At 42.1% G+C, this 15,014-nt stretch overlaps 1 protein-coding gene across 6 annotated transcripts in view; it reads right to left on the bottom strand.

Annotated features, from left to right (window-relative positions):
* EDAR (ectodysplasin A receptor) overlaps positions 1-15,014 on the bottom strand; it is a 226,279-nt gene that overhangs the window by 71,160 nt on the left and 140,105 nt on the right. For 3 of the 6 annotated variants that reach the window (XM_069757551.1, XM_069757555.1, XM_069757553.1), the window contains exons 2-3: positions 2,293-2,366; positions 665-787 (exon numbers count right to left, since the gene is read on the bottom strand). In XM_069757551.1, coding sequence (XP_069613652.1) covers positions 665-787; positions 2,293-2,343 — 174 coding nt within the window. In that variant the 5' untranslated portion in view covers positions 2,344-2,366. Of the gene's footprint in view, positions 1-664; positions 788-2,292; positions 2,367-6,436; positions 6,569-6,689; positions 6,839-15,014 lie in introns of those variants that run through there. The other 3 variants (XM_069757550.1, XM_069757554.1, XM_069757552.1) reach the window with 2 other exon arrangements.

Here is a 15,014-nt window from a genome sequence, read left to right as displayed (position 1 = left end):
GATGATGGATAGTCACAAGCCATCAAACAAAGAAGAACTGCTTACATTTTTGCGCCAGAAGCAGTGTGAAAGACTGGTGGAAAGCATGCCAAGACGCATGAAAGCTGTGATTAAAAATCATGGTTACTCCACAAAATATTGATTTCTGAACTCTTCCTGAGTTAAAACATTAGTATTGTTGTTTCTAAATGATTATGAACTTGTTTTCTTTGCATTATTTGAAGTCTGAAAGCACTGGGGTTTTTTTGGTTTTGACCATCTTTCTTTGTCAGAAAAAAAATACAAAAATTGTTGCTTGGAAATTCGGAGACACATTGTCAGAAGTTTATAGAATAAAAGAACAATTTACATTTTACTCACAAATATACCTATAAAGAGAAAAATCAGACAAACTGAACATTTTGCTGTGGTCTCTTAATTTTTGCCAGAGCTGTATAATAGTTCTAGTCAACAGCTAAGATATAATAGTTGGACATAACAGTGAGTGGGATGCTGCTTTGGTAGCGGAATTCCACCCAAAAAGAAATTATCCATGGTCCGATGGAAGGGATTTAGTACATAAAGTAATCTTTAAAATAAGCAAACCCCACCCACTTGTACATTATATATGCGTAGAATGTCATCATAAAGGAAAGACATTGCTCTGACTAGCCCAGGTACTTACGTAATTTGGCTCTTCCCCTGGTTCGCACATTGGACAGCTATGGCACAGACCTGTTGTCAGGTTATAATACTCATTTTCACCACAATTCGAGTACTCAGCAAGAGCTGAATGCACCAAAGACACCTGCGGTAGGAAGAGGAAACAGTAAGGTCAGACAGTAAGATGGAATTATTTCTAGATTCTACCACTGAAATCTGTGCGCTCTTAGGTATGTATGGTTTCAATACAATCAGTGTTTTATCAGTTGGAGATCATCCCTACAGGAGTAGATCGAGTGCAAGCCAGTGCAGCTAACCCAGCCTCCACCACTGATTGGTAGCTTACACCGTGCACAGGAAGCTGCCAATCACTGGTGTGGGCGGGTTATGCACCACTCAGCATTCTGACCACTGATACATCTATAGTAGAGAAAACAGGGATTCTATCAAAACTGCACCAAGCAGTCCAGTAAGTGATACATCACTGGAATCAGGCTCTCTGCCCCTTCATCATAGTGCTCCCAGATTACACGACAAAACCTGCTGACATATTCCATTTAAGCCAGAGAATCTTAATTACACAATTCTACACAATTGTGTAATCTATTAATGTTGAGTATTCCATAATTCGGAACCAGCATTGGATTAGTTCATAAATGCTCAGAGAGTAACTAATGCCTAAAGCCCCCGTCACACACAGTGAGATCGCTAGCGAGATCGCTGCTGAGTCACAAGTTTTGTGACGCAACAGCGATCTCAGTAGCGATCTCGCTATGTGTGACACGTAGCAGCGACCAGGCCCCTGCTGTGAGATCGCTGGTCGTGTCGGAATGGCCTGGACCATTTTTTGATCGTTGAGGTCCCGCTAGGTAGCACACATCGCTGTGTTTGACACCTTACCAACGACCTCGTTGACAGGACGTCCCATTGAATCGTCATGAAATAGCATCGTTGTACAGGTCGCTACAGGTCGCCGCATCGCTGCTGCGTCGTTGGGGAGATGGCACTGTGTGACATCTCACCAGCGACCACATAGCGACGCAGCAACGATCCCTGACAGGTCGTATGGTTGTTGGGATCGCTTAAGCGTCGCTATGTGTGACGGGGCCTTAAGTCTATTTGCTGCATAGTGTCTCCAACTATTTAGTAGATAGAAATTAAATGAAGAGGTTGTCCAGGACAATGATACTAAATCAATTAGTTCCCACTGATGGGAAGTGGAGCTGCAGTATGTGCCAATGGCCTCTACGCAGTACAGAGGCTCCATCTCCGCACACTGTGTGCACCGGTGGCTGCGGGAGCTGGTAATGGCTGATCCATGGGGTCTGTGTTTTGTGCCTCCACTAATCGTATATTGATAATCTATTGATCAATATCATAGCCAACAGTCTTATGTGCATGTGGCCTAACGGATAAGGAATGATCCGCCATATTGATTCTAGCTTTCCTATCGGAAATGTCTGACAGCAGCTTTACACTTCTTGCTGAAGCTGGTAGAACGAATTGATAACAGAGAGAATGCACATATAACAACCGAACGTGCCAAGCAGGCCAACAATTATTTTGTGTGGAAGGGCAGCTTCATTGTGGCAGCTATGTATATACAATTGCCTCCAAAATATTAATGTTCTCAAAACATTGTATACATACCATTAAAAATGGGAATATATGGATCAGTTTTCTGTCACCTTGTTTGCTCATATTACCGCTGCGATGTGTCACGCCTATAAAAACAAAGAATAGCTTTTATTACCCAATAATAAGATTTAGAAATTTCAAATAACATTTTCAAATTCTTATTTCAAATTCGCCAATTGGCTGTAATGGATTTCATATATGGAGGTAAATCCGATCATTTCCAGATCACATTATTCTTCGGAGCTCCCCTTCATGTGGGATCATGTGCACTTTGACTATAGTTCCACTTTAACTGACACTTTGCTGGAATGATCGGCGATTATCTTTTCGTACATATGCTTTTCCTGCTATCTTGCTTTGAGCTATACAACTCGTTACGACAAGCATCGACGGTAACACATTAAGCCGCTCCGTACGCCAACTTGTTGAAAAGAAATTACTCTTGGATCGACACGGAGCGATAGGTGCCAATTCCAAACTTCCTATCAAAGTTTTTACTTACTTTTTTTTTTTTCCTTTACGTTTTTTTTCCCATCATGATAATATAAATTGATAGAAGTGTGTTTAATCGGGATAATGTCTGAACCCACCTTAGGTTGATTACATTGAGGCAGTGCCAAAGGTGTGTAATTAATAGATATTTGTTTAACCCATGCACTACAGGCAAAGAAAATGCATTTGTGATAGAGTGTCGTGTATGACTGCCAACTGCCTATATTCCCCCCTCAGCAAGTCCTAGCCCTATTGTGTAGTACTATGAATAAAACATATTTTTTGGCACTAATGTCCTTGTGTATAATATGTAGCAATATATATATAACCTTTAAGCCAATCAATCAGGCATTGCCTATTCAGTAGCCGTCAGTGATGCCGTAATATCAGATTTGTGCAGACTAAGAAAAATCCAGGGTAAAATGTCAGTTATTTCTATATATCTATCCACGCTGATAGACTAAAAGAATAAGGCAGGAAGTTGTGGTGAAAAAAAAAGAACATCCTCAGGGTATAAGGTTAATAATTCCAGGTGCGTATCATTAATACTTGCGGGGTAAGCACTGCCCACGCGTCTAGCCGCGAAGAACGCCTGCTCACTGTGCCTGCAGGCATTCGATGATCTGATAAGACAACCGCAATTTTAAATAAAAATAGATCATAATCAATTGACTTTTTATCATACCATCACTGATAGAGTATGTGCATGATCTGCCCGTATTTACTACATACATTGCTATACTAATCGTCCACGTGTAGTTTATTTACCCATCATTTTATATGACATTTCTGCTGACATTATACCCTGACAAATAATCATTTTTTTTTGCCATACACATTTCTTACCAGTTGGTGTTGTAGAACTTGATTTATGGCACAGACTAAATGATGCTGGGTACAAGTTTGGGATCTGAGGAGCAGGAGTCGTTAGCGCGAATTTGTGGAGGGGCCTGAGCGGTTTACAAGATGGGACCACTGCTTAGCCTCTTCTCTCCTCATCACCATCAATATGTATTACCAAGCAGTAATATCAACTATATAGACATGTGGGTAAGTGGCCTCAAAGTGTTGAGTATAAAGTATATTACCTATTACCAAGTGCAGCCAAATAAGGGCAGGCGCTCCCCTCCATAGTAGCTTGGTTACCACGCAAAATCACACAAACTATTAAAGGAGTTGTCCATTACTTTTAAATTGATTATCTATCCTCAGAATAGGTCATAAATGTCTGATTGGGGGGGTTATGACACCTGCCACCCCAGTGATCAGCTGTTTCCGCCACCGGCGGTGGACAGATGTGATTAGTTGAGGAGTTGACTAGGTACAATACATCCACCCTGAGAACAGCTGATCGGTAGTGGTGCCCGGTGTCACACCCCCCACTAATTTGATATTGATGACCTATCCTAAAAATAGGCCATCAATATAAAAGTACTGGGCAGCCTCTCTAACTGTTATCATTAATGTTCTCCAACAAGACAGTAGTAGAAAGCAGCACTCAACACTTGCAAATCCAACGTCATATTTTAATCATCATATATACAGTTACGAGATAAAACGCAGGAACAAAAGCTATTGATCTAAATGACTACAACAATTTGTTTTATATAAAAGCTAGCAATGGGTAATGGTTTTAGTGGTATATTAATGATAAAACATAATTGCCCTCAGATATTACTATTTTTTTAAGACATGATTAAGGCGAGTTAGTGAGATTTAAGAAGGCAGTTACGATGCGAAACGTTGTGGCTAGAACAATCGGGATTACATGTAAAATCTGTTTTTTTTTTTTAAAGGGAACCTGTCACCAGGTTTAGGCCAATAAGAGATACAGACATCATTTTCAGGGCTTATCTACAGCATTCTATAATGCTGTAGATAAGCCCTCAACCCGACCTGGAAGAGAAGAAAAATAACTTTTATTATGCTCACCTGTAGGGCTGTCCGGTCCAATGGGCGTCGCTGATCTCAGTCCGGAGCCTCCCTTCTTCTTGTGATGCCGCCATCCTGCTTGCTTCGTGTGGATGACCAGCATCACCCCTCGGACTGGACCGCAGGTGAATATAATAAAAGTTATTTTTCTTCTCTTACAGGTCAGGTTGGAGGCCCATATACAACATTATAGAATGCTGTAGATAAGTCCTGAATGGTGATGGCCGCATCTCTTATTGGCCAAAACTGGTGACAGGTTCTCTTTAAAGACAGATCATTTTTCTAATCTTACACAATCAATTTAAGAATGTGAAGTGCATCTTGTTATAAGTTTAATGATAATATGCTGAAAATTGTAAAATTAAAATTGGTAGACTGCAAACACTTATGTCCAAATGTGTTTCCCCAACCTACACAAGGTTTCTGTGCTCTTCTGATAATCCGTGAATTATGTGCTCTGATTTGCAACATATGTGACACTGACTTAATCATGAATGAATTGCTACTTGTGAAATGAAGTTAAATAAGAGCACATCATTGCAATAATTTATTAATTTATGAATAGGCATAATAAAATATTGCACAATTAGTGCCCACTGCATGTCAGCTATAAGCTCACCTACTTTATGTAGTAAGTCTGTGCCCGAAAGGGTGTGTGCAGAAGAAGCACTGCTCTGTGCCTAAGCGCTCCCTCCTTTGTGCCTTGGGTTAACTTTCTCTGAACGTTCAAGACAAATGTCAAGAATAATAAGAGATCAGAGCATATACACTGGAGGTAAATTGACTTGGCAGATGAGAGTCCCTGGGAATATTTATCTAAAATCCTTTGAAGAATACTGGCTTTTACCTGAGGTTATTCTTCATGAAATAGGACCTGAACACTCCAGTGTAGCACAGTATCAGTGGTCTGCATCAAAATGTAGGGATAGCCCTCACTAGTAAAGGCAACAGCCCCTCTTAAAATATTGAAATAGCAGCTTGGAAATCATATTAGGTAACATCCTAGATATTAATCTCATAATATAGTTTTATTTTCTCCCTTTTGAAAAGCTGGAGTTTTTTTGTTTTTTTTTTTTTAACTTTTTTCCTGCCGAAGAAATCCATACAATAAAGGCAGGCCTCTTTTATGGCAGCATTTTTCCCTACAAGGTGGGACAGTCTGTATCTTCAGTACAAAAAGGGGAAAATAATACTAATAACACTAATAATATTAAACTGCATTATTGTATAACCACTTTTTATAGGCATAGAAATTACAATATAAAAAGTAAACTATTAAACATAGTTTTTTTTTTCTTAAAAAAAAAACAAAAAAAACGCAATACTTGTTTAATAATTTTTTATGTAATGATAATTTTAATGCTAAATATGTATTACCATTTATAATTTAATATTTTTCTGCACATTAATCTCCCTTTAAGAGTTGATTTGACTCCTAAACGGCCAGTTGCCTCTTTTTTTTATTTTTTTCATCAGCGACTAGATTATTATTTATATAACACAAGGGTGAACTGTAGAAACAAAAGTTAACAAGTTTTAGTCTTACATTATACCAATATTATGGCCGATATTTCACCATTGCACACATAATTCAGAAAATAATCATTACTTACAAGCTCTTGATTAAACATATGCATTGTGTTCTTAACATTCACTCTGTAAATTAAGGGACTAAATACCCTGTCTGATCAAGGATTCGGATGAAAAAGGGAACGAAGACAGATTACCATACCTTTTCTGTATAAAGAGAAGCGCTGCTTGCCAGATCAATGTGCCTCCCTCCCAATGCCAAGCTGTCAGTCAGAAATGGCATCTATATGCAAAGCAATGCCGTTTCATCTAGCGATTGAAAAGAGCCTGATCCTTTATACAAATACATATTCATTTAATCATATTTTGTGGTAATGTTAATCCAAAGATATATCTAATATATGTTAATCGCGTAAATGACAAATTTCCATGTCCTGCTGCTGAGAAATACTTACACAAGCAATTTAAAGAGAGAAGACGCAAGTCCTGGATAGCAGGCAGAGCAGGCATTTATCCAGCCAAGACAATAGTATTTTGGGGTTTGAGCATTGGCATTTTTTCCTTTTATTCTCTCTCACTGGTGAGGTGAGGGATCTGGCAGCCCTGCCTCTTTTCCACCCACATAAAAAAAAATTAGCAATGAAATACACAAAGGTCTTTGAGAAACTGTTACTTAATTCCTAGAACCTGCAATTAACCCAGTGTTTAGGAAACCATGCGTCCTTTAATGTCTGACACTGGTGATAAGTGTTCCTCTAGGCCAGGGGCGAAGAATAGTGATGAGCGAATACACCATGTTCCAAATTATTATACAAATGATATTTTTCTCGGATTTTCCTAAATGGTCGGTGCAAATGACAGTCAGTCTAATAAAAGTCATCACCCGTTAGAGTATACACCGAATTTTATTGAAGAAACCTCCCAATGATAACAGTATAATCTCCAAAATGAATAAAACCTCAAATTGCACTGTTCCAAATTATTAGGCACAGCAGAATCTCTAAACATTTGATATGTTTGAAAGAACTGAAAATGCTCATTTGTGGAATTTGCAGCATTAGGAGGTCACATTCACTGAACAAAAAAGCTACTTAACTCCAAAACCTCCTACAGGCCAAGTTACATGTTAACACAGGACCCCTTCTTTGATATCACCTTCACAATTCTTGCATCCATTGAACTTGTGAGTTTTTGGAGAGTTTCTGCTTGGATTTATTTGCCTCCCAGAGCTGATGTTTGGATGTGAACTGCCTCCCACCCTCATAGATTTTTGGCTTGATGATGCTCCAAAGGTTCTCTATAGGGTTGAGGTCAGGGGAAGATGGTGGCTGCACCATGAGTTTATCTCCTTTTATGCCCAAAGCAGATGAGGGATTCTTTGCAGCATGAGATGGTGCATTGTCATACATGAAGATGATTTTGCTCCTGAAACACGTTTCTGCTTTTTATGACATGGAAGAAAGTTGTCAGTCAGAAACTCTATATACTTTGCAGAGGTCATTTTCACACCTTCGGGAAACTTAAAGGGCCCTACCAGCCATTTCCTCATGATTCCAGCTCATGATTCCAGACCAAAACATGACTTCTCCACCTCCTTGCTGACATTGCAGCCTTGTTGGGACATGGTGGCCATCCACCAACCATCCACTACTCCATCCATCTGGACCATCCAAGGTTGCTCGACACTCAACAGTAAACAAGACTGTTTGGAAATTAGTCTTCATGTATGTCTGGGCCCACTGCAACCGTTTCTGCTTGTGAACACTGTTTAGGGGTAGCCGAATAGTAGGTTTATGAACCAAAGCAAGCCTTTGAAGGATCCTACACCTTGAGGTTCGAGGGACTCCTGTTATGGCTGGCAATCAGGCAACACAGCGTGCAGTAATCAGCGCACATACAGAGATCTGGCAATAACCAAAAACAATAGGACAAGCTCTGAGACGTGGAATCTCTGTAGACTGCAGTACCTGATCTATCCTCACACAACTATAAGCAGCAGTGGATTGCGCCTAACAACTACCTATGCAACTCGGCACTGCCTGAGGAGCTGACTAGCCTGAAGATAGAAATACAAGCCTGACTTACCTCAGAGAAATACCCCAAAGGAATAGGCAGCCCCCCACATATAATGACTGTTAGCAAGATGAAAAGACAAACGTAGGAATGAAATAGATTCAGCAAAGTGAGGCCCGATATTCTAGACAGAGCGAGGATAGCAAAGAGAACTATGCAGTCTACAAAAAACCCTAAAACGAAAACCACGCAAAGGGGCAAAAAGACCCACCGTGCCGAACTAACAGCACGGCGGTGCACCCCTTTGCTTCTCAGAGCTTCCAGCAAAAGTTAATAGCAAGCTGGACAGAAAAAACAGAAAACAAACTAGAAGCACTTATCTAGCAGAGCAGCAGGCCCAAGGAAAGATGCAGTAGCTCAGATCCAACACTGGAACATTGACAAGGAGCAAGGAAGACAAACTCAGGTGGAGCTAAATAGCAAGGCAGCCAACGAGCTCACCAAAACACCTGAGGGAGGAAGCCCAGAGACTGCAATACCACTTGTGACCACAGAAGTGAACTCAGCCACAGAATTCACAACAGTACCCCCCCCTTGAGGAGGGGTCACCGAACCCTCACCAGAACCCCCAGGCCGACCAGGATGAGCCACATGAAATGCACGAACAAGATCTGGGGCATGGACATCAGAGGCAAAAACCCAGGAATTATCTTCCTGAGCATAACCCTTCCATTTGACCAGATACTGGAGTTTCCGTCTAGAGACACGAGAATCCAAAATCTTCTCCACAATATACTCCAATTCCCCCTCCACCAAAACAGGGGCAGGAGGCTCCACAGATGGAACCATAGGTGCCACGTATCTCCTCAACAACGACCTATGGAATACATTATGTATGGAAAAGGAGTCTGGGAGGGTCAGACGAAAAGACACCGGATTGAGAATCTCAGAAATCCTATACGGACCAATAAAACGAGGTTTAAATTTAGGAGAGGAAACCTTCATAGGAATATGACGAGAAGATAACCAAACCAGATCCCCAACACGAAGTCGGGGTCCCACACGGCGTCTGCGATTAGCGAAAAGCTGAGCCTTCTCCTGGGACAAGGTCAAATTGTCCACCACCTGAGTCCAGATCTGCTGCAACCTGTCCACCACAGAATCCACACCAGGACAGTCCGAAGACTCAACCTGTCCTGAAGAGAAACGAGGATGGAACCCAGAATTGCAGAAAAATGGAGAGACCAAGGTAGCCGAGCTGGCCCGATTATTAAGGGCGAACTCAGCCAACGGCAAAAATGACACCCAATCATCCTGGTCAGCGGAAACAAAACATCTCAGATATGTTTCCAAGGTCTGATTGGTTCGTTCGGTCTGGCCATTAGTCTGAGGATGGAAGGCCGAGGAGAAAGATAGGTCAATGCCCATCCTACCACAAAAGGCTCGCCAGAACCTCGAGACAAACTGGGAACCTCTGTCAGAAACAATATTCTCAGGAATGCCATGTAAACGAACCACATGCTGGAAGAACAAAGGCACCAAATCAGAGGAGGAAGGCAATTTAACCAAGGGCACCAGATGGACCATTTTAGAAAAGCGATCACAGACCACCCAAATGACCGACATTTTTTGAGAAACGGGAAGGTCAGAAATGAAATCCATCGAAATATGTGTCCAAGGCCTCTTCGGGACCGGCAAGGGCAAAAGCAACCCACTGGCACGTGAACAGCAGGGCTTAGCCCTAGCACAAATTCCACAGGACTGCACAAAAGCACGCACATCCCGTGACAGAGATGGCCACCAGAAGGATCTAGCAACCAACTCCCTGGTACCAAAGATTCCTGGATGACCGGCCAGCACCGAACAATGAAGTTCAGAGATAACTTTACTAGTCCACCTATCAGGGACGAACAGTTTCTCGGCCGGACAACGATCAGGTTTATTAGCCTGAAATTTCTGCAACACTCTCCGCAAATCAGGGGAGATGGCAGACACAATGACTCCTTCCTTGAGGATACTCGCCGGCTCAGATAACCCCGGAGAGTCGGGCACAAAACTCCTAGACAGAGCATCCGCCTTCACATTTTTAGAGCCCGGAAGGTATGAAACCACAAAATCAAAACGAGCAAAAAATAACGACCAACGGGCCTGTCTAGGATTCAAGCGCTTGGCAGACTCAAGATAAGTAAGGTTCTTATGATCAGTCAAAACCACCACGCGATGCTTAGCACCCTCAAGCCAATGACGCCACTCCTCGAATGCCCACTTCATGGCCAGCAACTCTCGGTTGCCCACATCATAATTACGCTCAGCAGCAGAAAATTTCCTGGAAAAGAAAGCACATGGTTTGAACACTGAGCAACCAGAACCTCTCTGTGACAAAACCGCCCCTGCACCAATCTCAGAAGCATCAACCTCGACCTGGAACGGAAGAGAAACATCAGGTTGACACAACACAGGGGCACAGCAAAAACGACGCTTCAACTCCTGAAAAGCTTCCACGGCAGCAGAAGACCAATTAACCAAATCAGCACCCTTCTTGGTCAAATCGGTCAATGGTCTGGCAATGCTAGAAAAATTACAGATGAAGCGACGATAAAAATTAGCAAAGCCCAGGAATTTCTGCAGACTTTTTAGAGATGTCGGCTGAGTCCAATCCTGGATGGCCTGAACCTTAACCGGATCCATCTCGATAGTAGAAGGGGAAAAGATGAACCCCAAAAATGAAACTTTCTGCACACCGAAGAGACACTTTGATCCCTTCACGAACAAGGAATTAGCACGCAGTACCTGGAAAACCATTCTGACTTGCTTCACATGAGACTCCCAATCATCAGAGAAGATCAAAATGTCATCCAAGTAAACAATCAAGAATTTATCCAGATACTCACGGAAAATATCATGCATAAAAGACTGAAAAACAGATGGAGCATTGGCAAGTCCAAACGGCATCACCAGATACTCAAAATGACCCTCGGGCGTATTAAATGCCGTTTTCCATTCATCTCCTTGCCTGATTCTCACCAGATCATACGCACCACGAAGATCTATCTTGGTGAACCAACTAGCCCCCTTAATCCGAGCAAACAAGTCAGAAATCAATGGCAAGGGATACTGAAACTTAACAGTGATCTTATTAAGAAGGCGGTAATCAATACACGGTCTTAGCGAACCATCCTTCTTGGCTACAAAAAAGAACCCTGCTCCCAATGGTGACGACGATGGGCGAATATGTCCCTTCTCCAGGGACTCCTTCACATAACTGCGCATAGCGGTGTGTTCAGGTACGGACAAATTAAATAAACGACCCTTAGGGAATTTACTACCAGGAATCAAATCGATAGCACAATCACAATTCCTATGCGGAGGTAGGGCATCAGACTTGGACTCTTCAAATACATCCTGAAAGTCCGACAAGAACTCTGGGATGTCAGAAGGAATGGATGACGAAATAGACAAAAATGGAACATCACCATGTACTCCCTGACAACCCCAGCTGGTTACCGACATAGAGTTCCAATCCAATACTGGATTATGGGTTTGTAGCCATGGCAACCCCAACACGACCACATCATGCAAATTATGCAGTACCAGAAAGCGAATAACTTCCTGATGTGCAGGAGCCATGCACATGGTCAGCTGGGCCCAGTACTGAGGCTTATTCTTGGCCAAAGGTGTAGCATCAATTCCTCTCAACGGAATAGGACACCGCAAAGGCTCCAAGAAAAATCCACAACGTTTAGCATAATCCAAATCCATCAGATTCAGGGCAGCGCCTGAATCCACAAACGCCATGACAGAATACGATGACAAAGAGCACATTAAGGTAATGGACAAAAGGAATTTGGACTGTACAGTACCAATAACGGCAGAGCTATCGAACCGCCTAGTGCGTTTAGGACAATTAGAAATAGCATGAGTAGAATCACCACAATAGAAACACAGTCTGTTCAGACGTCTGTGTTCTTGCCGTTCTACTTTAGTCATAGTCCTGTCGCACTGCATAGGCTCAGGTTTACTCTCAGACAATACCGCCAGATGGTGCACAGATTTACGCTCGCGCAAGCGACGACCGATCTGAATGGCCAAGGACATGGACTCATTCAAACCAGCAGGCATAGGAAATCCCACCATTACATCCTTAAGAGCTTCAGAGAGACCCTTTCTGAACAAAGCCGCTAGTGCAGATTCATTCCACAGAGTGAGTACTGACCACTTTCTAAATTTCTGACAATATACTTCTATATCATCCTGACCCTGGCATAAAGCCAGCAGATTTTTCTCAGCCTGATCCACTGAATTAGGCTCATCGTAAAGCAATCCGAGCGCCAGGAAAAACGCATCGACACTACTCAATGCAGGGTCTCCTGGCGCAAGAGAAAACGCCCAGTCCTGTGGGTCGCCGCGCAAAAAAGAAATAATAATCAAAACCTGTTGAATAGGATTACCAGAAGAATGAGGTTTCAAGGCCAAAAATAGCTTACAATTATTTCTGAAGCTCAGGAACTTAGTTCTGTCACCAAAAAACAAATCAGGAATCGGAATTCTTGGTTCTAGCATCGATTTCTGATCAATAGTATCTTGAATCTTTTGTACATTTACAACGAGATTATCCATTGAGGAGCACAGAGCCTGAATATCCATGTCCACAGCTGTGTCCTGAAGCACTCTAATGTCTAGGGGAAAAAAAAGACTGAAGACAGAGCTAAGAAAAAAAAAATGATGTCAGGATTTCTTTTTTCCCTCTATTGGGAATCATTGGTGTGGCTCCTTGTACTGTTATGGCTGGCAATCAGGCAACACAGCGTGCAGTAATCAGCGCACATACAGAGATCTGGCAATAACCAAAAACAATAGGACAAGCTCTGAGACGTGGAATCTCTGTAGACTGCAGTACCTGATCTATCCTCACACAACTATAAGCAGCAGTGGATTGCGCCTAACAACTACCTATGCAACTCGGCACTGCCTGAGGAGCTGACTAGCCTGAAGATAGAAATACAAGCCTGACTTACCTCAGAGAAATACCCCAAAGGAATAGGCAGCCCCCCACATATAATGACTGTTAGCAAGATGAAAAGACAAACGTAGGAATGAAATAGATTCAGCAAAGTGAGGCCCGATATTCTAGACAGAGCGAGGATAGCAAAGAGAACTATGCAGTCTACAAAAAACCCTAAAACGAAAACCACGCAAAGGGGCAAAAAGACCCACCGTGCCGAACTAACAGCACGGCGGTGCACCCCTTTGCTTCTCAGAGCTTCCAGCAAAAGTTAATAGCAAGCTGGACAGAAAAAACAGAAAACAAACTAGAAGCACTTATCTAGCAGAGCAGCAGGCCCAAGGAAAGATGCAGTAGCTCAGATCCAACACTGGAACATTGACAAGGAGCAAGGAAGACAAACTCAGGTGGAGCTAAATAGCAAGGCAGCCAACGAGCTCACCAAAACACCTGAGGGAGGAAGCCCAGAGACTGCAATACCACTTGTGACCACAGAAGTGAACTCAGCCACAGAATTCACAACAGACTCCAGAGGCACCAGCAGCTTCAAAAAACTGTTTGCAGCTTTGTAATGGTATTTTGCAAGCTGCTCTCTTAATCCAATGAATTTGTCTGGCAGAAACCTTCCTCATTATGCCTTTATCTGCTTGAACTCTGTCTGTGCTCTGTTTCAGTCACAAATCTCTTAACAGTATGATGATCACTCTTAAGTTTTCGTGAAACATCTAATGTTTTCATACCTTGTCCAAGGCATTGCACTAGTTAACGCTTTTCAGCAGCAGAGAGATCCTTTTTATTTCCCATATTGCTTGAAACCTGAGGCCTGCTTAATAATGTGGAACATCATTTTTAAGTAGTTTTCCTTTAGTTAAAATCATCTGGAAAACTAATTATCACATGTGTTTAAGATTGATTTCAGTGAGCCATTGAGCCCTGAGACACAATACCATCCATGAGTTTATTTGAAAAACAAAACAATTAAATCATTATGACACGTAAATTCAATTAGCATAATAATTTGGAACACTGTGCATACTCTTTACTCGAGATTTCTCGAGCATGCTCGGGGGTCCTCCGAGTATTTTTTAGTGCTCGGAGATTTAGTTTTTATTGCCGCAGCTGAACGTTTTACATCTGCTAACCAGCATAAGTACATGTGGGGGTTGCCTGGTTGCTAGGGAATCCCCACATGTACTTATGCTGGCTAACAGATGTAAATCATTCAGCTGCGGCAAGAAAAACTAAATCTCCGAGCACTAAAAAATACTTGGAGGACCCCCGAGCATGCTCGAGAAATCTCGAGTAACGAGTATATTCGTTCATCACTAGTGGAGAACCTTTTTTCTCCCAAGCGCCATATACCATCCTTGGTGAAGCCGTACAAAATAACCAGATTGAAAATTACCCTGCTGTATTCGGTCAAACATTTAAATAACTCGCCCCTAATGTGACAGCTGAAACTGGTTCTCTTTTGTGCAACTAAAATGTTAGGTGGTATGGATAATGTTGCTACTTGTAACTGCTTTCAAAAATTTGCATGGGTCTGGAGCACAGGTGACTCTTTGCAATGATACGTTTTATAAAGAACTAGCAGCAGCAAGTCGAACTGAACACATATGTACAGTATATTACATTGCAAGTCTCTTAACAGGGGGAATTTCATCATTGCTCATGTTACACTCATAGAATCCAAGCAGTGGGAGATTTGCAGTATACATCATATAGGAGACACTGAGACTGCTCTATATTCATCACATAGGAGAAA

Source organism: Ranitomeya imitator, chromosome 3 (assembly GCF_032444005.1).
Source record: "Ranitomeya imitator isolate aRanImi1 chromosome 3, aRanImi1.pri, whole genome shotgun sequence".
In the NCBI taxonomy this organism is placed as follows: Eukaryota; Metazoa; Chordata; class Amphibia; order Anura; family Dendrobatidae; genus Ranitomeya; species Ranitomeya imitator.
Note: the sequence above shows the minus strand (reverse complement) of the source record. Positions and strands in the feature narration are given on the sequence as shown.